The 23048-nt window shown below is 41.6% G+C and overlaps 3 protein-coding genes across 3 annotated transcripts; all 3 read right to left on the bottom strand.

Annotated features, from left to right (window-relative positions):
* Positions 1 to 216: 216 nt before the first annotated feature.
* Positions 217 to 4099, bottom strand: hspa13 (heat shock protein 70 family, member 13). Its single transcript, XM_034548088.1, has 5 exons — positions 3916 to 4099; positions 3445 to 3785; positions 2780 to 2993; positions 2440 to 2607; positions 217 to 2130 (listed from the first exon to the last, which is right to left on the bottom strand). Exons 1-5 carry the CDS (start codon positions 3938 to 3940, stop codon positions 1550 to 1552), a joined length of 1329 nt encoding a protein of 442 aa, XP_034403979.1. The 5' UTR covers positions 3941 to 4099; the 3' UTR covers positions 217 to 1549.
* Positions 4100 to 4526: 427 nt separating this feature from the next.
* samsn1a (SAM domain, SH3 domain and nuclear localisation signals 1a) lies at positions 4527 to 11188 on the bottom strand. The gene is made up of 8 exons (XM_034548122.1): positions 11022 to 11188; positions 9768 to 9848; positions 9417 to 9545; positions 8806 to 8917; positions 8485 to 8636; positions 8184 to 8396; positions 7771 to 7915; positions 4527 to 5978 (listed from the first exon to the last, which is right to left on the bottom strand). The coding sequence occupies exons 1-8, from the start codon at positions 11076 to 11078 to the stop codon at positions 5872 to 5874; spliced, it is 996 nt and encodes a 331-aa protein (XP_034404013.1). The 5' UTR covers positions 11079 to 11188; the 3' UTR covers positions 4527 to 5871.
* A 688-nt stretch (positions 11189 to 11876) lies between these two features.
* On the bottom strand, positions 11877 to 17665 carry LOC117741812. The gene is made up of 7 exons (XM_034549039.1): positions 17495 to 17665; positions 17153 to 17199; positions 16340 to 16380; positions 15961 to 16044; positions 15369 to 15463; positions 14247 to 14370; positions 11877 to 13561 (listed from the first exon to the last, which is right to left on the bottom strand). The coding sequence occupies exons 1-7, from the start codon at positions 17663 to 17665 to the stop codon at positions 13077 to 13079; spliced, it is 1047 nt and encodes a 348-aa protein (XP_034404930.1). The 3' UTR covers positions 11877 to 13076.
* Positions 17666 to 23048: the final 5383 nt, after the last annotated feature.

Genomic DNA, 23048 nt, shown 5'->3' on the forward strand with positions numbered 1-23048 from the left:
CCGCCACATTTTATTTCTAGGTACTGAGGTGATGTGGATTCACGGTTGGTCTCTGGACTTTCTATTGTTATCCATATTCATTGAATCAACGGAAAAATTATCTTTAAAAAAAACTGATCTTTAAAACATGATGAATGTGTTAAGAACTTTGCATGTTGCCCAGGAATATGAGAATAAGTTGAGAAAAACATTTTTAAAAAAGGCAGGTGACTTGAGTTCTTGGTTGAGGAAAAAAAGTTTTTTTATTGGACCACCTGGTCATTATTCTGGGTTTTGTTTCCCAAAGACACAAATGGAAATCACCTTTCATACTGGATGTACAACAACCAGTTTACAGTCTACCAGAAGAAAGAGCTAATTATAAATATGAAATAAATTAAAAAGGCGCCTGATAACTTTCATTGGACATCCTAAATGTGACGATAATACATTTCTGGATTATCACAAGGCAGCAGGAAGCAACCACTTGGGAGACTGTGGGTCAGTGGTTAGCAGCTCCGTCTTTCAAATCGGGAGGATCGGTGGCTCGATCCCCGCCCTAGTCGACGTGTCCTTGAGCAAGACAGCTGTGTCTACGGTGTATAGTACGGTCTATGGTGTAAGCCGCGTTGGATTAAAGCGTCAGCTAAATGTAACAAAATGTCCTTCTGCAGGAAAGATGATTTTCCTGCAGCACAAATATGAGTGTAAGTCATTTAAATAAAGCACACTATTGCACAAAAAAAAGTTGGCCAACAAGTGGAAGTCCTTAAAGCAACACTTCTCTTTCCCTCTCAGGGACAATTATTGCAGTCGGTATTTCATTCAAAAGGAGGGGGGTGGCGTGAACATTAAGGCTTTCTCCAACATACACCGTCATCTTTATTTTAATGGAGGCGAGTTGTCAATGTAGGGAATGTTTGACATTATCTTTTGTGCACAACTACATCTTTACACTCCTCGGATAGAACCACTAGCTTGCAGTGGTTCGCCTCTTCATTGAGATTCAAACAATATACAGCAGCTTTCTGAACAAGTACACTGTATCAACCTTTGAGGGAAAGACGTCAAAACACACACATACACTCTCTGAATGGGAATAAATACATAAATAGCTGAAGATGTACTGGCTACTCTGAAAGTCCTTTAAAAAAAAAAGGTTGTTCCCTGAATTAAAACACCATTAAAGTATCTATCATAATCAAAGGATCAGTGATCGAGGCTTTTCGGTCACATTTCATCAGTTATTTTTCTACTGAAGCTTCTCGTGCAACAAAAGCAACTTGACGTGGAAAACGGACACCAGGGCTGCTCACTTGGCTATCCGTCCAAAAGGAATGTCGTTAGGTTTCAAAACGGAAATCATCACTAATTTTGTCTGCCACAGCCGGCGGTCAAGAAAAGCAAAATGCGTTAAATAACCTGAGTCTTGGATGTCTTCATTCTGGTGACGGTGTCTTTTGGTTGTCTTTTTTCTTCCTTTAGAAACATTTTTTGCAGGAAACCGTGAAGAATCGGTGGCGAGTCTCTGAGGCATCCCTTTTATCTTAATAAATAACCTTCATAAAGATTAGCTAAAGTTCGTCTTGCGCAGGTGTCTGTTGGGGATTTCTATAGCGCTCACTTGTAGAGGCCAGGAGCCCCCCATGATGCCGGCCTGTATGGCTACACCTGTAACCACAGCCAGGTCAGGGTCTACCGATGTGTTTGGGTCCTTCCCAAAGTACTCACTGATCAGCCTCCTGATCCGCGGTATCCTGGTGGACCCTCCAACCAGAACGATCTCGTCCACGTCTGCTTTGTCCAGGCGGCCCTCGGCTAACACAGTCTCCACGGGAGCCAGGATCTTCTCGAAAAGGTCCTCGTTGAGCTCCTCAAACAGCTCGCGAGTGATGACGGCCTGGAAGAGAACCGGAGCGGGAGCGGCGCCTCGGGCCGACTCCGAACTGTCGTGGATGTGAAGGCTCAAGGGCACACGGATGGTGACGCTGGGTTGGAGGGTGAGGTTGAGCTTAGCGGCTTCCACGGCCTGTCGGAGACGGTGGATGTCCTCTTTGAGAGCGGGTGGGACGCCAAACTCCTGTTGGACTCGCTCCATGGTGTACTGGAGCAACCTCTGGCTAAAGTCTTGACCTCCCAGCTTGTTATTCCCTACCGAAAAACAGTCCATTTAAGATTAGGCCACTGCTCCCTCCATCAACACCTCTAATTAAAACAACGGCTGCTTTGCAAAATCTCAGATTAAAGAAGCTAAACCAGATTGTTATCTAAACAGACATAGGACTAACTGAATCCAGGTAAAAGTTATTATTTTAAACTGTTAAGAGCCAAATGAAAATGATACTTTAAGACTTTAACTGGGACATGAACTGCACAGCAAAAGGTAAAGCTAATTTTTTAGACAACCGTCGGCTCTTATCAGCGCCTATCTCTTATCACTCGAGCAGTGAAACACATTACCTGCCATGGCTCTGGTGAGGAACATGCCTCCCTGTTTGTTGAGCAGAGAAACATCCAGGGTTCCTCCCCCAAGGTCGACCACCAGCACGTTGAACACGTCCACCTTGTGCAGGCCGTAGGCCATGGCTGCAGCCGTGGGCTCGTTGATCACACGCAGGATCTCCAGGCCTGCAAGACAGATGTACACAAGTTATATTACTAGTGCAGTGTGTGTAGCTCGTATAGTTAATGCTTTCGGGCTAGAGAGGCTGCTATGGTTATCATTAGTAGTCGGCTGCGTGTTTTAAAAATCACCCACTACGACATCCAACATCAGATTAAAAATAATTAGAGGACTGACCGGCGAGGTTGGCGGCCCTGACGGTGAAATTCCTCTGTCTCTCGTCGAACTCGGCCGGCACCGAGATGACGGCTTTCTGGATGCGCATGTCAAGCCGCCGCTCGGCCATCTTCCTCATCTTCAGCAGCAGCCGAGAGGCGATGAACTCCGGGCTCACGGTGAAGGTATGGTTGGTGGAGAGCAGAAACTCTGCGCTCCCATTATTGTTAATCACCTGGAAGAAGTGCAAAGAAACTAGTGAGGCTGGAGAGATAAAAAAACTATTAAACTTACAGGCAACAGGTTTTTTTTTTTTATTTACTCAAGCAAAGTTATGTTAATCAATTAGTCTATTTTGGGGGAAAGGAATTAACAACATTTATGATATTTCAGCATGTTTCAACATTCTCTTGTTTCCAGTTTATCAAAAGGTGAAGATTTTAGAGGTTTTACTTCATTTTAAATTGAATATCTATGGGATTGGGGCTGTTGGTCAGACAAAACAAGTAATTTGAAGGCTGAGTGATTAAGCCATTATTTGAGACAAATAAACTAACTATAGCTACTAGCCTAAAAAAACGGTGATGTGTATATCTGAGCCTTAAAAAAGGCTAATGACGTGGGTCATAATCCTAAAAAACACACACACACACTGCTAGTGTTAAATCAACCCCACCATGACCCACCTTAAACGGGTACCGAGCACTCTCCTGCTCCAGCACCTCCGCTTCAAATATTTTCCCGATGAATCTCTTCCCATCGTAGACGGTGTTCTGCGGGTTGCTGTCGGCCAGGTCCACGGCTTCGTGTCCGGCCAGCACCGCGGTGGCGGTGAACGAGACGGCGCTCGGGATGCTCTTCCTCCCTTCTTCGTCCGCGATCACCTCCACGTCCCCGCTGCCCGGATGAAAGACGCCGACCGAGCAAAAAGTGGTGCCCAGATCCAGGCCGATCACTTTGGGTTTGGGGGGCGGCAAGTACTGCTGGCCCAGGTAGCCGGCCAGGAACAGGGCCAGGATGACCGAACCTGTGTGGCAACACGCGCATTACAGGTGATGTGGACAAGTTAGCTAGTTAGTTAACTAGCTCGTGCGTTAGCATCCAGTCGCCGGCTAACGTTAATTATCGGAAGAAAACACAAGTGTCATTTAACTTACCGATCATAGAAATTTCTCCGGACATTGTCACACAGTTGCGAAGTCACCCGCCGCTTATAAATTCACAAAATTATCTTTAAGTTGTTCAAATTGAGGTTAAATGTGACCCAACTGCCGGCTTTCACCACTGGATGCGGGGAGTTTTCCAGTGGACCAACGAAATACACGTCATCCTTGCAGTACTCCTTTGCGGCTGCTGGGTAATGTAGTTCACGGCAGACGCCATGGACGTACCGGACGTAGCAACCGAATCTAGCGTTAGACTACATTTCCCGTCAACGCTAGCGACATTCAACGAGCACGAAAGTTTCGTGACGTTCCCATTGCTTCAACCAGGTAGAGCCAAGTTAAAACTAAATGTTAAAATAAATATGATTTAATTTCATTTAAATGAAGGAAACAATGGATTTATTAAATTAACGTTAAATTCATTAATACGTAACAACATTTGAATACAATATTCTCACTAACGTTTTACATTATCAAAGTAAAAATCCCTTTTTATATTATATTGTTCATTAATTTAATATATAATATAATATTTAATTCGTGGATGTTTTTCGCATCAAGCACTGGAAGATGAAATAAATAATCCTGACTGACCAAACAAATCATAATTGTATTTCTTTGATTTTATTTACAATTTTTTTTTTGAAAACAGTTGAATGCTAACTTTTACGTGAGTTCATACTCTCTCTCTCTCTCTCTCTCTCATACATTCGTTATTAAAACACGCACATTTACAAAATAACATGTGTTTTCCTGTACAGTGTACATTATATAGGCAGGATTTGAATATGCGTTGTTCAAACCCGGACACCACATTTCAAAATTAATCCATTCACCAAGAAAAAAAAGATTGCATTGTAGGTTGAATAATTGAGATTGGATTTGATGAGAATGCTGGTGATGCAGATGTGATACATAAAGGCTTTATATGGAGAAAAAGAAAACAATAAATGATTTACAATGCAATAAATACAAGTGGCATTTAATCAATGAAATGTCACTTTTTCAACAACAAAAAAATAGAGAATGTACAAGTTGAATATTACCTAACTACTGTATGAAGCAAGCGTGTCTGTCTAACCACACACAGTAACTGGATAGTAACAGGATAGTAACACGGATCTTGGATAAGTAACGGATACTGGATATTAACGTTACAACCGGGCTCTTCTTCACTTTCACAGTTCAAAACAAGCAGTTTTTATCGGGTTTAGAGATTTGGGGACCCCAGGCAAACTGGAGCCTGCTTTACTTTTTTAGTTTATTTAAATAAAACTATGTGCTTAAAATTACTTAACTTCTGTTCAATGTGGAGCTTTCACTTGCAATACAATGTTTAATGAATAATAATGCATTCAGCTTGTGTTGTAATTATTATATTATTAATATTATTATTAGATTTTGTGAACAAAATCTGAATCTGAAATGTAACTAGTACCATTTCTCTGTCAGGTGAACGTTGTACTTCAATGGTTTCCTCTGAAGTAGAAGTACGCAGTAAGAATTGTACAGTTGAGTTGCATATACTGATGTGCTTTGAGGTCTTTTTGAGTTATTTTGCGGTACAATAACTCAATAAAGTCCAAACTGGAGATGTATTTCAGCTGTGTTTCTCCACTTGGGTGTGTGACTCATGTCACATGGCAGGAGTATTGCTGAGGACCCAAGGAAGTGTGAGTGTGATGTTTTCTGCATGAGGCAACAACAACACAACGCCAAACATTTGGCCCTTTCTGAACAGACGTGTTTTCCTCCCGTCGATAAAATGGACAAGATGACATTTAGAATAGTGGTTGTTTGTTCTCCCTGTCACACATTTAGCCCACTTTTTACGTGAGGCAAGCTTGTGGCTACCTTGTTGTAATAAGGGATGTTTGCGTGACGTCATAAGAAAACCCGCAACCCTGAATTCCATCACATTGAGAGTCCACGGCGTCCTTTGTTGTCTTAACATTCGGATGGAATGAAGCAACCCGAGTCTCTGGGACAGTCGCTGTCCTCCTCCTGTAGACTGTGGGAGGATCTCAGCTCCTCCGCATCCCCGACAACGTCACCTGCGGCCACAAACCAAAATGGAATTAGATCGAATGTCACCATATTTACAAGCTTCGGTTTCCAAACCACATTATAGAATGAAAAAAATACATGCCGAGTGCTTCAGTTAGTGGAAAATAACTCGTATTTAGATGCTGATTAATTGTAAAAATGAAACAAGAGCAATGTGTGACCAAATGACCCAAATACTGAAATACCATCTGCAGGTGTGACCCAGCAAATTAAGCTTCTTCTTTTGGATATGACACCTCGTCATTTTACGTCCTCCTTGACTTGTACTTTCCCACTTTCACAGAGTAAAAAATATTCCTCCATTCTTTAATATTCCTACTACACTGATGGGAGCTACTAATCCTCCCGTCCAGGTTGCCAAATCGCTAACCTAATGGAGTTCAGCTTGATTAAATTACTGGCATCTCATGTGAGTCAACAAGCTTGGCGGGGTCACGCCACAGCCGCCGCCATCTGTTTAGTTACACTGGCGCTCAAGCAGAAAAAAAAACTAAACAATGACCTTTTATTTGCACTTCAACTGCAATAACGCATGTGGGGACTGAACTAGCCAGTGGATCTTGTTCCTTCTTCATACTGGGAACTAGTTTTGTTTTCGTTCGCCGAGCTATAATCAGCCTTCTGCTTCAAGATAGATTACAGGAACACCTTCGGCCCCATTTTACACTCTCTATCTGAGTAACAGGAAATCACATTTAAGCTTCTCGCAGGATGTATTTCTCTTCTGTTTGGCTCAAAAGCCTTCACTTTCACATAAAACCCTTTTTATTGGAAAAAAAAGCAAATAATTTCAAACTTATATAGAATAAAGTACTTTTCAGAAACAGGATGTTCCTATTAATATTAATATCTTTACCTTTGGCGTCTCATGCTGTTTGAATATCACTAAAGCCACACAAGCTTTTTGCAAAATGATTGGCTGATGAACAAGGTTTGGTGCTACATCTTTGTTGTTGTTGTTGTTGTTGTTGTTGTTGTTGTTGTTGTTGTCTTTAGTTTAAAGGATTGTTTGGGTATGCTACTTTGCTCATCTTATTTAATAATTCCAGTTTGGAGTTTATGGAGAGAAAACATTGTGCGTTTGCTTTGGGAAGCATGATTTAAGGTCTCTATACTTTATTAGGGCTTTAACTCGATAGAAACTCGAGTAACTATACAAAAAAATGTTGTGAGCTGTTTTGTATTCAAAGCCAATATTAAATAAAAAATACAATCATTTATTTCCTGATAGTTTGAAAGATAACGACTTTAGATGACAATAACAAGGCAAAAAATAATAACATTTAGAATTTCGGGACGGTTGAAATAATTTTTCGGGACTTGTGAAAGGGTTTAAATTGACAGAATGTGAGACATTATGATTTTCATATGCCCTTATTGTCATAGACTTAGGTTGTTTGGGAGTGTGATTACTTTTTTTTCTTCTTCTTTTTTCCCCGATGTGTGACCTTAATCTCAAGAGGGCGGGGTGGATGACGCCCCTCCCTCATGCTTTCATTGTTTTCATTGCTGATCCATCTACTCCATTGTATTTATGAATGATGCATTAAGTAAACCTGCCATCACATTCCTTGAGCCAGTTTGTGACACTGCGATGACAAAAAAAAAGGGATTTAAAAAAAGGAATATGTATAGTGAGCAAGTCGTTATTGCACAATAAGCAACCTAAGTCTTAATCGAGTCTTTTAGTTGACGGGGTCGCTGTTTAATTAAGCAGTAATTAGTGGTCTGAAGTGTGAATAATACTTAATGTTAGTCATCGCTTGGTATGATGCTCACCTGTGTAGCGGCATTCAGCAGCAGCGAGGAGCTTGCGTCGGTCCTCGGGGTCTTTGACGTTCAGCTCTATCAGGTGTTTCTCCTGCAGGTGCAGCAGGTCGTCCACGGTCTGGTAGCCATTCAGCAGCAAGGCAGACGCGTACTCCTGCAACCAAAGTGCTGTCTCGATTACTACCGCATAGTGCACCTGAAAAGAGTGGCGTGCACATTGCCCTTTCATCTCCCTTTCAGTTGTGAATCGCCGACCACGGGGACGTAATCACGTCGGGTGTTTACATATAATCTGTGAGGTTGAGTTCCTTTGTTCGATTAGCCTTAGCCTTACATCAAGGAGGATGCAAACAGAAAAGAGTAAACTCTTTTAACTGCTTGCCTGTTATAATCTCTCACAGGTGAGTGATCCCTGTCCTCACCTCCAGATTCAGTCGCTCCAGTAACTCCAGCAGAGTTTTCGGCCGAGGTCTTTTGCTCAGCTTCTGTTGTCGGATCTTCGGGACTTCCTCTTCTTCCTCTTTGTCCGGCAAAACGTCGACGTAGATGAACTTGAAGTTGCCCACTTTGTTGTTCAGCATGCCCGTCCAGATGCCCATCGGAGGCTTGCTGATGATGTTGATGATGTCGCCGACCTACAGGAAACAATCACACAGTGCATGAATAGAAGAAGGCTTTATAACTCGTTAATGCACGGTGCATACACACATCGCTGTGTCTCACCTTGAGTTTGAGGGAGTCTGTGTCGTACGGGCTGGGAACGAAGTCTGTGTGCACGCGAGCTCTGCCACAGAACGGCCCCTGGTAGGATCCGTCCTCCTCCAGCCTCAGGCTGTCTCTCTGACCAGAACCGTTGGACTCACTGGTCACGCCACCTGAACCGACAAACACAGCATGATTACACAGTCATGGTTATCTAATAACACTTCATTGCACTGGTTAATTCACACACCGGCTGACTTTGCATTCGGTGGATGTTGTGTAACCCAGATGTGGGCTAAAACCATGCAGCCAGGACCCTTTGCAGTGTGTGCAGGTACTTACTGGAGGAGCTCTGGCCGCTGTAGAGACTCTCTAAGGAGTTGCTTGACTTTGCAGCGTTTTTCTCAGCCGCGGGGACACTCTCTGCCTCTGGGTCTTTGTCTGGGTCGTCACCCTGCGAGGATCAAAAGGAGAGAAAAGATGTGCCGTTATAAAGTAAATCTACATGAAAAAGCAAAAGACACCGTGGAACAGAGCGCTCCAGGGAGAGATGTAGGTTGTGCGAGTGACTCAAATCTTCATCTTATCTCTCGTCAACGTTCAATTTTAAACACAAAACTACAAGAAGGTGTTTTTTTTAAGCGTCCGTCAGAGTGTGAAGTGCGTCATTTGAATATCAGCTTCCTATTGAGAGGATGTGGCTCGATGAGAGATGAGAGCGATAAGACTCCTGAGAAAAACAACACAGGTTTGCCGTAAATGAGGCAGATTGTGACGGAGATAAATTATTCTTTCTTCTTTTTTATTTTTTTTACATTTCAAAAAATTGTTGATTGATGCTCTTGGAATGGTGATCTGTACCCTTTGGATTAACTAATTCACGAGTATGCATTCTACCCGATATAGGAAATAGTGTATCTGATAGGAAATGTGTGTGTTTTCCAGTGACTCACAGCCTCCTCAGAAAAAGACTTGGCGTGTTTTTTGCCCATTCTTCTGCGCATGGTCAGTGAAATCGCCTTCATCTTCTTCCCGAGTCCAGCTGGTCTGTCCGAGTCCAAAGTCTCACATTCTTCTGCGAGCTGTGTAAAGAGAGTTGGTTTAGTCCACATAGCACAGCAGCACTGTGGTATTAAATAACCTCATATTTATCTACTACTTCTTTGTCCAAACAATTTGTAATGTGACTGTTTCTATCCAATGACTTTGCCACTTGGTATTCTATTGACAATTAACTGAAGTCTTGCTTCTGGATGGATGCATTTTTTTGCATATACAAACGAAGTAAAAACAAATCTACGAACCGCGTTTGTTCCATTTTCCTCTGGTTTGGCTTGCGTCGAGTGATGTTTGAGACCCTCAAACCTGCCGAAGCTGGTGGAGCGCTGTGGGAAGGAATAAACAACAAAGGGTTGTCATAGAAACAACTGGCACGGTGTGTGTAACACCAAGTCATTGCACGTGTTTTACTGATGAAATATTAAGCTTTCCAGTGGGTTCAGCTGCCTTTGGCTACTTAAATACTGTGTATTGAAATGAAAGGCACCTCCAGTATTCAATATATATATATATATATATATATATATATATATATATATATATATATATATATATATATATATATATATATATATATAGGGTCCGAGCGACTCAAAGTCCCTATTTATTTGTTTTATTTGTTTTACCTGTATTTTAGCTATTCTTATTTATTTATTTTTAGCTTTTAGGATGTTTTAATTATGTGAAGTGTCTTTGAGTATTATGAAAAGCGCTATATAAATTAAATGCATTATTATTATTATTATTATTATTATATATATATATACACACACATTGGTATATGCAGCACATTATTTAGTCGGTTTCAAAGGTGTTTTGAAATGAGAGCTTGTAAAAGAGGTGCTACATTTGTGGTCATGTATTAAATCATGTGGAAGCAGAGGTTTTCTCTGGAAACCCTGTCAATATTGAAAATGAGTCGATACATAGATCCATAAAGTGCACTGCTGTGTCCTTCTGACGCCGGTGATATGTTCTAGTTGCTTTCCTCTGGCTCGGTTTTAATTCTTTCCTGTTTCTCTCTCTCTAATTTTTCATATAACTAAAAGTCGTTATAATCTCTCCCGGCTCCCCGTCATCTCCAAAATAATTATATAAATGAGTATAATCCCTGGAAAATCCTGGTTAAATATGAGCGCCATACTCCTAGACAGTGGATTGACTTAATGCAGCGTCGTCTGACAGGATTTACTCCCCTGTCTGCATGTACAGCAGCAGAATTAAAGGGTCTCACTTTAAAGTTGTATTCTTCTCCCCGTAATAATTGTGTTATTGCATTGTTTGTATATATTACCATTGGCGTTGTTTTGAATTTCACTTGGATATATAGTTGGACCAAAACATCAACTAGTCTTTTAGGGTTCAGTATTTTATAACATTGTTTTATAACATTATAACATGAAGCCTTTCTGTAATATTTTTGTGTCTGATTAAATTAAACTACTTGAATGTGTCTAAAAGAGTGACATACATGTCAGGATACCCTTATTTTTACGTACCTTCGGCTTGCTGCTCTTTGATTTATCTGACACATTGGAGGCCGTCCTGTGCAACATTTCTCCTGTTTTAAGCTTGTCAGGTGTCAGTCGTTGCTCCTCTCTTGTCTTTTACCCCACTCTCCTGACAGTGAAGCGTTAACTAACTCTGGGGCTGCCTGTCTGATGGCCTTGCCTGGCCCACTTCCTTACAACACAGGATGTGAGGCAATAGACGCTGCGTTTCTCGAAGCAGTAACGCGTTGAAGGGGAAAAATACAAGTGCTTGAGTTTGCACTTTGTGGCCCGATCGACGAAAACATCGAGAACCACTTCCAGGAACGGCTGTATTTAGGGTTTTTATTATTGGGGCCTTTGTTTTTTCCCTAGAAGTTAGACATCCTGGTGAGGATGAGTTTGTGTCATATCTGCTACTGTGTTGCATTACTTAGAGTCAAGAGTGAGTCCCAGTGTAATGGAGTTAGGGTGCCAGAAAGAGGTTTTTACTACCAAAAAAAAGCATTTTTATTTATTTATTTCATAGGTCAAATAGAAAGAAAGCATGTAAAAAGGTTGATATTCCTCAATTCCTTTTGGAATAGCAATGGGGAACTTGGTTATGGTAAATGATGCTGCAGTATGTCTTCTTATGCAGTCATTTCTTAATGCGGGGTGAATACTTTTGAGGAAGTGCGGGTGTATGACAGAGGAACAGCAGTGTCGAAACACTTTCTGGTTTACCTCTAGTCTCAATATGTATATATATATATATATATATATATATATATATATATATATATATATATATATATATATATGAATATATTTCATTACTTTGAATATATTTCATTACTTTGTCTTAGGAACACTAAAACATGAAGACGAGATGCTTCAACAGTAGATTGTTCACTAAATAACTACCTGTAACCGTAGAAACACGGCGTCGTCTCTGAATCTGAGAGGCAGGAGCATCCGACATTACTCTCCTCTGAAGGCCGTGTGGGGATTTCACCGCTGTGTTTACATCGCGGGGGATTTCAATCAGTTGTTAAAAAGGGAATCTAAAGACCAAACCAGTGCCTAATCCCACTGCTTGCAATCAACCTTAAACTCCCCTCAAACCAGATTAAGGCTTCTAATCTATTACTTCAGAGGCCCCAGATATCTACATTTTAAATATATTTAAAAGCACTGTTAGAGAGGGTCCTCTGAATTATCAATGTGATTTGTGAAAATAAAAGTGGGATAAAGAGGATTGAATAAAAATAAATTATTTAAAAAAAAGAATACAGCATAATATTTGCGGTAAATGTGCATTATAGTATACATTGTAAAAGTATGCAGTGTTTAGAATCTCATATAGGATCTGAAATGTCTTCAGATACTTGATTGACCAGATGCTAACAGGCCAACGGTTACTTTTAAATATGAGCAGAGAGAATGGACGGAGAGCTATGCAGTACAAAGCCTACGCCATCAATTACTCCTAAGAGGCTTCATGTCCAATAAAGTGACATTTTACCCCCAAGAATCAACGACACTATAGATCCATAGGGATTTTGTAATCTCTACACCGGATCATCCTTTACATCTATTTTCTCCCCAAGTCACGTTAAGCTTTAACTGCTTTGTGTCACACAGGGTGCCCTCTGCACGTGCTCACTGGGAATCCGCAGAGGTCTTGTGCTTTGAGAGATGTGACGTTCACGCAAAGGCACTGACCTTTCAGGTCAATCTGCATCTGTGGTGTGGTGTTAGCAACCGATCGAGGCAGGGTTAGACTGTGTTCTGCGAGATTACTGTTTTTTTCCAATGGAGTCATGGAGGCTTTGGCTAGAGCATAGATGGATACAACTTTAATTCCTCGACAGAAACAGCTGTCTCCTAAGTAAACTGGTGGAAATATATTACATATATCATACACATAAACTGATATTTCATATGTTGGGTCTGCCTTTGTGTTTAAAGTGTCTAAAATGTGTTTCGCGGATGTCGCCGTCCACAGCTTTCTTTGCTGTAGGTAATACACTGACTGTGGTTACGTACCACACACAACCCAGATCAGATCTCTCTCAAGGGCTAACTAATGGGCTCCAAATTACACAAGATCCAGTTGACACTTACGTTTGGTTCCGACAGATCCACCTCTGTGATGCATCGTGGCACCTTTGGGGGAATCGGAGGTTTACAGTCCCGTTTCAAGCTGTCATTCAGGGCCGTCGCCTGCTGCTGCTGCTGCTGCCTTCCTTCCCACTCCTTCTCAGGGGACCTGGGGAAGTCATGGGAGTAAAGGCGATACTCTGTCAGCGGCCTGCGGCAGGTGTGCTGGATGGACCCCCAGACGGGACTGCTGTCGCCCGGGTTGCTCCAGCGCTGGTGGTGGGTGTGGGTGGGAGTCGCTCCACCAGGGAGGGTGGCGATGTCTGTGCATCGGCCCGGGGTTGCGTTCTCTTGAGCGGGGAGGGTGGAGAACTTGCCCAGGTAGGGCCTCCTATCTGACCTGTATGACACGTCCAGATGGTGAGGTCCCATGGGTGGGCTCATAGCGCATGGTGGGGAGTGCACTGCGAGAGGAGCAATAGAAGAGAATATGAATGAAAAAAACGGAAATTCGACAACTTCCTGGCAGGTGTAATCTCAGGGATGTCGATAGTCAGACACCTGCGTCATGTTGAGGTGTTGCTGCAGCAAAGCCGGTCGTTACAGCGATGCAGAGTGATTCATAGTTCTGCTGCCGGCTGTTGTAACACCACCACCAAAAAACTACATGCAAGACTTCGCGAGTCACGGAAGGAAATGCTGTTTTGTCTCTTAAACATTTACTTCCCAACAGACCAGTAATAGAGACATAGAAGATATGTTTTGCAATGGAAACAGCTTAGATGAAGGAAACCACATTGCACCGGAAATAGAGTAGGAGGGAATATGCAGAATTGCCTTTTGTAACCCCAACGTGTCGTTTGAACAGATGCTTGTTATGCTAGAAAGCAGCTTTCTGTGTGTACCTGTGTTATAGTCATATACCACAGACATCTACGCTGAAGGTGTTGCAACACTGACAAGCAGAAGTAGAGGAGAAAAGTTATGAACTAGAGTTGCCCCATTTGAATAAAATCCGGCACAGGTCAATTCCTCTATGCTGTAAGCATGAGTCACGTTTAGTCACAGCGTCGGTGTTGAGTCATTGAGGTCAGAGAGGTCAGAGAGGAAAAGTCGGAGACCCTTATCGCCCCCTTTTTGTTGCCTCACCTGTTGAGTTGTGACTTTTCTTCGACCCTTCTTTTCCGCTCTTTCCACTCGGCTTCTTTCCAGTCTTTTGGTTTCTTTTGACAGCAGGTTTTGACTCTGCGGCGGCGCTATTGGCTTGGACACTCTGAAAAGATGTAACACACACGGCACGCGAATACTTTCATTTGTAAATTGCGACATCTCTTCTTCTCTCCCAACTCCCGCGTCGCACAGCTCAGTTTTTTTCAGCCATGCCAGGTGGCACCTCCGTGTCTCTGGTCTCTCCGGTCTCGAACACTGCCCCGCTACCATGAGGTTGACATTTTTGTCTTTAATTGAAAAATTAGTGCCAGAAAATGTGATCCAGTCCCACAATATTTTGTTATGACTTTGGTGAGCCCTTTACTTTCCATGTAGCACCATCATCAGGTCAAAAGATACATTTCCAGTGCTTCATTTTATGACCAAATATCTCCTAAATACTCATGATATGATGCAGGGGTCATGAAATACATGTATGGAACTATACGTTGCTTATTCTTATCTGGTTGTGTCATATTTATGAGACGATATGTTGTCATATTATGTGTACAGTCTTTGAGTCCAAGACAATTTTTCCTATGTGGACAATATATTGTATCATATATTATTTGGAACAATAAAACAATCATCATCATCTGTAGTTTGCAACAACTAGGAAATGTTCACTTAACTGCTTAACGTTAGCATGTTAGCGATGTTATTTGGGCATGTTAGCATGCTAGTTAGCATTTAGCTCAATACAGCCGCACAGAGGCGCTAGCTTGGCTGTAGTGACTTTTTTAAAAAAAAGGGTAGATACAATATCTTCTACCCAATCCCATTTGGGTCACTGGTTCTTTTAGCAGCGCGTTGCGGGGCACTGGGAGCTGCTGCTGATCCACTACTGGCACGCTGTGTTTTGTTTGCTTCTCACTGTGATGGGAATTAGTCAGAGTGGGCACTGGGTGACCTGGCATGAGGCCTCTAAGTCCTCCTCTTGTTTTCACATCTCTCCCTGCCATGTGAACCAGAGATTACACAGAGGGCAGCGGAGCACCCTCTCCGGACCATTGTTGCAAAGTTGGCGGAGAATGACTGCGGTGAAGCTTTTTTTATTTTTACCTGGCTTGAGGACGGTTTCTCCTTTTTCTTTGTGCCAGAATGATGAGCTCCTTTCACTTCTTTGGTTTCTGTTCTGTGTTTTGTCTTCCTCGTCTCTAGAGGGACACAACATATTACAATATGTATCATCAGGTTAGTGAAACACTGGAAAACCAAGAGAAAAAACATGTCCCCAAGAAGAGGTTACTACAGGAAGTCCCAAGGATTAAAGGACATGTTCACTTCTGTCTTAAAGCAATAGTGAACATGTTTTTGCTTTATGTAATCACTCTTGTTCATACTGGACATTAAAAAACAGAAGTTATGGGGGACAAATTTGATCTGAAGCCAGTATTTGTATTTGTTTTGATAATTTTGTCTCCACCTAAGTGCAAATCCCAGCAGTAAGAAAATGCATAATGTCTTTTTACATCCTGTCATTGCAGGCCTGTGTAACATGATTATGTGCTCAATAGTGCGGTAACAATTCTTATGTTGAACCCAGCGTGTACAGAATCTGACCCCATAAGCGACATGTCCTCAGGCTTCATGCTGAGAGTCCAAATGAACTGTTCCATATAGATGAGCGAAAACCTATTTATTTCCTATTTACCTTCATTGTGATTGTTGGAGATGTGGACTAAATCTTCCCGGCTCTTGGCGGGCTGCCAAACTGCAGTATTACAGCCGGGGTTATCTGCCATGAAGGGAGACAAATCACAAACATTGAGGATTTAAAATCAAAAGGTCGGGGGGGGGGGGGGGGGGGGGGGGGGGGGGGGCGGCCACAGAGACACTGAATGAAATTGTTTTCTGAGTCACAGACAGACAGGCCTTGTAGTTTATTCGAGGTTTTAATCTACACAATACAAAACATAATTTATTTTAGGAGCTTTAAAAAAAAAAAAAAGGGTTACTTATTTTTAGTCTTCCTTTAGGGTTACGATGCAGTTGAATTGTATTGTAACACAAAGGAAACTGTTTGCACTCACCCAGTGTCTCGTTATCCGATGCAGATTTGGATATGTGTGTTCTGAAAGTAAAGTTAACAAAGGCATATTTGATCACAGTCGCCTCTTAATTGGTGATCTCGACCTTTAGTTTGACAGGAAACCACAACGATCCCACTGATATGATTGTTTCTTTTACTACGTTCCAGTCACTTAACGGAACAAAAAGATATTGATATGGTGCAGAGGTTTCTTTCCCAGTAAGGCCGGGGGAGTAAAGGTGTGGAGGAGACCGGGGGCTCTTAAGTAGGTGGGGTTTTTAATCCGCTTAGTCCAACTAGCCCAAAGCTATAATCTGCCTTCTGCTTTCACAACAGTCCGCATGGGCACGGCTTCTCAAATATTCACTACCAATCAAACTCAACAGTTCACAGTGTATAAAGCTTTTTTTCTTTTCAATTGGGGTTTAATGGGGCTGCCAACCCATTTTCTTAAGACACAGCATTGCATTGACATGCATACCAGATGAACTGAAGATAAGAATGAGGAGAGGCGCATCGCTTGAGAGCTGGTCTGCTCGGGCTGCAGGAAGGATTTACAGCATTAACCCCCAAGTGAAAATAAACAGGGAGCTTTTCAAGCCATATTATTACTCTATAGTAAAGCTCTTTTTGCTCGCAGGGCAGATTTTCTCTGCGGTTTTGCACGAACATCAAACAAAAGAAACAGAAAGATTACAATGTTTTTAGTACAATCTCATTGTCTGTATTTTTTTCTTCTTCCTGTGAGCTAAAACCAATGTGATTTGGTGCCACTAATGCCAGAGCAGGGTTGCGTCTCACTTGTCCAGCTCACCTTCTCTTCTTTTGATTTGAGTTGGTGCCCTGCATCTGAGGCATCTCCTGAAAGAAAACAACGCATTTTAATATTCAATCAAATTTGAGTAATGCATTATTTGTATTCCCAGGCCGGGAATCAATTGTCAGGCTTCAACAGCAGCTGTCCACTGGCCCTGTTCATCATTTCATAATCAGCTTTATTTTGTATAGTTACAATCTGCCTGTTGGAAGTCAAAAAAGTCCCAATTCCTCTGAGAAGTGACCCAATACAATCTGGATCGTGAGTTGATTGTGATCACGTGGCCCCAACGTTCACAAGCCTGAAGACGCGCGTGCACGTGTGCCTGCCGTGGCTCACCATAGAAATAGACCTCCCAGAGCCGCGCCACTTTGTGTTGTCGTCCAGCAGGACCGCCGGACTGCAGGAGCGGCTTGCAGAGCGGCTGCATGCACGGCTGGAGGAGCGGCTGGGGATGGGCGGCGGGGGGCCGTCACTGGAGCTCTGCACCGCCTCATACAGGCTGTCCATGGACCCCTCCTGGTGTGCACAGACAGACGGACACGCAGCTGTTAGACAGTTGAACTTTGATTTATGAATGGATTTCAGTCATCCTATTGAATTAAGTCTGATTATACTTTTGATGAAGCACATGGTGTGCAAATATCAAGCAACATATACATACTTTATGTCAGTGGGAAGGAAGGAACATTTTAAAGTTTCAATAATGGCTGTTTGCAGAGTGTAAAACCAAGAAAACCTATCGAAATGTATACGAGAAAGCAGAGCATCAGAAGTATAGAGACATGAGGATTTGATATGACTGGAAAGATAATGCTGCTCCAAAGCTCTTATTAAATGTGCTTGTCAACCGCGGATGGTGGTGGGAGGATGGAAATTCATGCACAGATTTTCAATGTGGATTAAAAATGTGCTCCGCTCGCTTGGATTCCTTCTAGGAACGTGTAACTCGACGTATCTCTTCATCCATCTCGTCTTGTCTGTGGGAGGACATCTCATCTCTTTACTGGGCAGAGGAGCATGTGCAGTGGGAACAAAGGAAGACGTTTTTGGGGTCGCAATGATCATCGGTTTATAAGATCAGCTTTTATAGGTTTTAATTTAGTTTTTTACACAAGCATATACTCACATTTGCATTGCATTGTATTTGATCTTCTTCATTGCAGATATTTTAATACCGCCTCCCTTTATTGTATTGTATGTTGAATTGTGTAATCAATATAATCATGTCATTTCATTATCCTTCTTGATACGTGTTCATAAAACTTGACTCTCTAGGTGCATGTTTTATGTTGTGTATTTTACACAGTATAATGTACACCAAACCACACATGCATTTATAAGGAATGAGTGTGTACAAGAAGTCCTTAAACAAGGTGAGGTGGAATAACAGCAACAGACAGGACAATCAGTGCAATCACGGTTTAAGCCTGCAGCAAGACTTTGGTAATGTTACTGAATTTATTGTTCAACATTCGAGAACAGTCCGTTAACTTCTCCTCGTGCCCACGTGTAGCATCACAGCTGCAGCCACACACTTGTTTTCACCCCGGATCGCTTCACTTATCAATACTTTATTTCTGCTCAGAGCCATGAAAGCGTCAACTAAAAGCCTTTAACATGCATATGTAGTACTACTGCATTAGCCATGGTGAATCTGATGAAAACCTAATGAAGCAGAGCAGTTTAGAGAAGTATTGTTTTACATTTTGTTCAGACAAACTCAATATCAGAAGGATATTTCTAATGATTAAAAATGACAATAAAGACTGAACAGCCATGAGCCTCAGTAGAGTAACAGTTGCCTGGATCACGTGATGCTTATTTAGAGGCTGAAACACAGTTAAAACAACACATGTTCATATTTCCCTCACACTGAATTGCTTATGCTGTTATTTACAGATTTGTAATGTATTGCGTATATGGCCAAGTTCACATTGGCATCAAGGGGGTAAAGTTATCTTCCCCATCAGCTACACGCACACACACACACGCACACACACACACACACAGCTTGTTAGGTAGACGCATACATTAGAAGTGTGTCTCTTACCAGCGAAAAGCAGAAAAGGTTCATAGTGGCTGCTTGTGTGTCGGTGCGTCCGATGGCTGTGCAACAGCGTGCTGAGTGACAGCCAGCGACCGAGAGACACAACAGCTCAGCGTGAGCCCAGCCCGGGTCGCCTGCTGTCTTCTCAGATTAATACCACAGTGAAATCCCTCCACTAATCCAATAGATAGACCACCATTACTCTCCCAGCTGCAGAACTCACTCTTGACAACAGGCCCACCAGCGGTGGATCAACTAGAGGCAGTCTTTGTTTTCAATGACTGTTTTATAGCAGAGACGCTTTTTTTTCAGCATCCATGCTCTTTTTTTTTGACCTGCACTCAGTGGTGAAATAAGTATTTCATACTTATTTTTATTTTTTACTTCAGTCGAAGTACCAGAAGAATAATGTTAAAATACCCAATAAAAAGCATTTATTATCTTATATTTCTGAGGTTTTAACAGCAAAATGAAACAAAATGAAAAAAAGAATACTGCGAAAAGGTTTCCCCTGTGACTGATGAATGATGACATTATTGTATTGTTCATCCTTGTGGATCAATGTGTAAATATTGTTTTATCTGGTGGAGCTATAGCTGTAACAATTGTGTACAATATTTTAGTTATTGTTTTTAGGAAAACAGTGTTTGGATGCAAAAACGCCAACTAAGCATGAATTACAAGCCCAACGGAAACAACTGGTTTATTTTGATCAACTTATGATGTGTTTTTTTATGTCCAGTAAAACCTTAAACAGACCTTGGAAGTGCCGTAAAATAGAAATATTAATGTAAAATACAATACCTCCTCAGTATGGAGTACATTTACTTTCCACCGCTGCCCATAAGATGTCTAATTAGTCCCCCTCTTCATCATCATCATTTATATCCACTGGCACTATTTAGAAAACTTTTTAGTAAAAAAATTAAATATGAGATGACAGACAGCAAGGGTTTTAATAATATATATATTTCCTCCGTGTAGTCATCACTAGCACACCGAGCCCCAGCCACAGCTCTTTCCTGTGCGGGCAGCAAACAAGAGTCATATTTTCCCTCATGCTCCAAATGTGGTTTTGTGCAACATACCGGCTTCTTCAGAAGTAAAAAATGATTCCTCTAAATTATGGAAAGTTGTTATATTTTGGGGTTTTGGGGAGAGTCCCTCAAAACCGATGATGACGTTTTCTCGATGCAGTGATTTCATTTTTCACCTCCGTCTCATTCCATGTGCAATATGTGTGCGTTGGCATGCAATATGTGTGCGTTAACCTGTAACACATTAAGTGTGAAGGTCGCTTTCCAATCATCCACTTCTGACAGCTGAGCTGCTCTAATGTAAAGAAAGGAACAGGTGGACAGATTAACATGTATTACCTATATATTAATGAGGGTATGATTTGCTATCAGTGGAATGATCTGTGATGATGGACAGTATCTTGAATCCGCTCTATTCACTCAGTCAGTTCATTGTGGTTTGATAATTGTGTTTGTGATCAGGTGCCAACGTCTTTGTGTTATTTGAACAACAGAAGAAGAAAAAAGATTTAAAAAGGTACATCAATCAAAGTCCATGGAATGAGTGAATGCCAGGCGACATGCACCTGTGTGTCATTGTGTATGACTCGTGGTTGAAGTGTGTTTTCTTACACCTGATCTGACATCCCTTCAGTATGAAGTCACTTGAGGCCTTGATGGACCCAAATTGGGTATTTGTTTCCATGCATCTTGCAGTAGTGAGAGGATGTCAGGCAGTCTGTCTCCTCCTGACAGATGTTGTCCTCCTCATCTCGACAGGTGTAGCGTCAGAGCGTGAACACTGGGAAGAAGACAGTAGCCAGCATTTAGTAATCGGGAATACACCATCACTGACAGGTATTTTCCTTCCCCTTGACATCTACAGGTGTAACGCATCAGGGATCAAATCAAATGGTCCCATTATACCTACATATTTTGTAAATCTGACCTTGTGCTTCAGTAAAAATGATGCAAAGAATTTGAAATAAACCAAAGTTCGTTCACCTTTAGCTCTGCACAGCAGCGTATAGCAGGACCTTCATGTTGTCAGATGTTATGTGGATGAACCCCCCGCGCTGGCACTTTTATACTGGCACTGACACACCACATGCTGACTGTAACTGTGGTCGTGCATTTCCTTGAGTGTGATATTCCGGTTAATTCCTTTGAACTCTAGTGTCCTTGAGAAAAGACGAAGCAAAAAAAGGAGTTGTTTAATCTTCTTCATGTTGTGCGAGAAGATGAGATAAGTTTACTTTAAACCCTCTCCTGCAGGCAATTAATGACGCTTCTGAGATTCACTTTATGTCGGACATCTAAGTTTATATTCAGATTGTACCACATTATAAGAAATCACATCCTAGATTTCAGCAGGTCAACATGTAGACGTTGTTCCTACGCGTTCTCATTCCCACTCTTTGTCAGACCCTGTGGCGCACCTTTATAGCCCACTTGGATATGCACAGTAAACACGTGGTTAATTAACATTGTGACATCAGACCAGAAACACCTGCTTCAGTTTAGGCAAGAAAACCTTTTCGTAAACTGTTGGGCTTTAAATAACTACGTAAATATAAGTATGCATGTCACAAACATCGCAAACGTTACATCGAAATAACTAAATCTTGGTCTTCTCGTCTTTCTGGCCTGCATTATATTCATACAGCGGCTAAATTGAATTGTTTGTACCTCTAAATAATTTGTATAAGTAAATGTACAGACCATAGTCACACATCTATAGTGCAGCCTCTGTTTCTGAGGGTGACAACTGGAAGTTGCTCTTTAGCGACATCTGCAGGCAACAATGGAGAAGTGCAAGACAGTTTGTGCATGGGGATTTATTGTCCCTCAGCTCAACCTGTTTTCAGTGAAGGAATAAGCAGGCTGAGGGCAACACACACTAATACATGCAACATCCACGTGGAGACGTAATGTTTTTGTTTGTCAGTATCTTCATTTAGTGAAGCACAACATATGTGTACGCCCATTTACAACCAATCACAAAACTGTTGCAGTACAAAACATTCCACACTCGACCTTGAAAACACAAGGAAAATGAGAGAAAAATAAAAATGTCCTGGAAAAATATTCTCCTATTTTTTTTCTTTAACTAAGAATGAACTACAAGTTAATATATGAGATCCCTCCAAAACATTGCCATCTATATTCAGGATCACATTAACGTTGAAAGTATTTAGAATACGCTGCTTTTGGTTATTTTGTGGAAACGATGCAACACTCCCCCAAGTCATGTCACATGGTACCACGTGCAGCTTTAACTTATATTGTGGTAGCTCACAGTGGGTGTTATTAGCCTCGGTAATAACACGGGAATAAGGGGCTAAAGTGTGGTCTGGTAAACACTAGCAAACTTGACTCTAAGTTGTGATGTTTTCTAGAGATGATCCCTGTCTGTCATACCAGCGAGATCATCACTGACAACATCCTGGAAATCTAAAAGAGAATTGGGAACCAGCTCTGCTGTTTTTACTGCCTTTTATCTCTGTCTTTATTATTGTTGTGAAAGCAGCTGAATCTGCACTCAGCTAACAGCTACAGTTGTGAGTCACTCGGTTGTTTATTTCACTTAGTAAATTACATTAACCTCCATTGTTACAGAACCGCCAGAGAAACCATATGAGTGCTGTTAGGTTGTAGTGGATTTTATATATATTTGCACATGTAGATAAGAGAAGTTTATGTTTTAAATTAATACATAAAGAAAGATATGATAATTAATTTGGGATATTATGAGGAATATTCTGGAGGAATGTATTGTGAAACATAAGAGAGGATCACTGTTTTATTATTCTGTTTTAATGACAAA

Source organism: Cyclopterus lumpus, chromosome 13 (genome assembly GCF_009769545.1).
Source record: "Cyclopterus lumpus isolate fCycLum1 chromosome 13, fCycLum1.pri, whole genome shotgun sequence".
Taxonomy (NCBI): Eukaryota; Metazoa; Chordata; class Actinopteri; order Perciformes; family Cyclopteridae; genus Cyclopterus; species Cyclopterus lumpus.

Coding starts and splice junctions, on each gene's coding strand:
- hspa13 (XM_034548088.1), bottom strand. CDS start 3,940: ATGTCCGGAGAAATTTCTATGATCG. Junction 2,608..2,779: donor CAGGGCCGCCAACCTCGCCG/GTCAGTCCTCTA, acceptor TCTGTCTTGCAG/GCCTGGAGATCCTGCGTGTG. Junction 2,131..2,439: donor CCTCACCAGAGCCATGGCAG/GTAATGTGTTTC, acceptor GTTTTTCGGTAG/GGAATAACAAGCTGGGAGGT.
- samsn1a (XM_034548122.1), bottom strand. CDS start 11,078: ATGTTGCACAGGACGGCCTCCAATGTGTCAGATAAATCAAAGAGCAGC. Junction 8,918..9,416: donor AGTCTTTTTCTGAGGAGGCT/GTGAGTCACTGG, acceptor TGATCCTCGCAG/GGTGACGACCCAGACAAAGA. Junction 8,637..8,805: donor CAGCGGCCAGAGCTCCTCCA/GTAAGTACCTGC, acceptor TTGTCGGTTCAG/GTGGCGTGACCAGTGAGTCC.
- LOC117741812 (XM_034549039.1), bottom strand. CDS start 17,665: ATGGACAGCCTGTATGAGGCGGTGCAGAGCTCCAGTGACGGCCCCCCG. Junction 16,045..16,339: donor ATCGGATAACGAGACACTGG/GTGAGTGCAAAC, acceptor CCTTCATGGCAG/ATAACCCCGGCTGTAATACT. Junction 13,562..14,246: donor GAAAAGTCACAACTCAACAG/GTGAGGCAACAA, acceptor CTCCTCTCGCAG/TGCACTCCCCACCATGCGCT.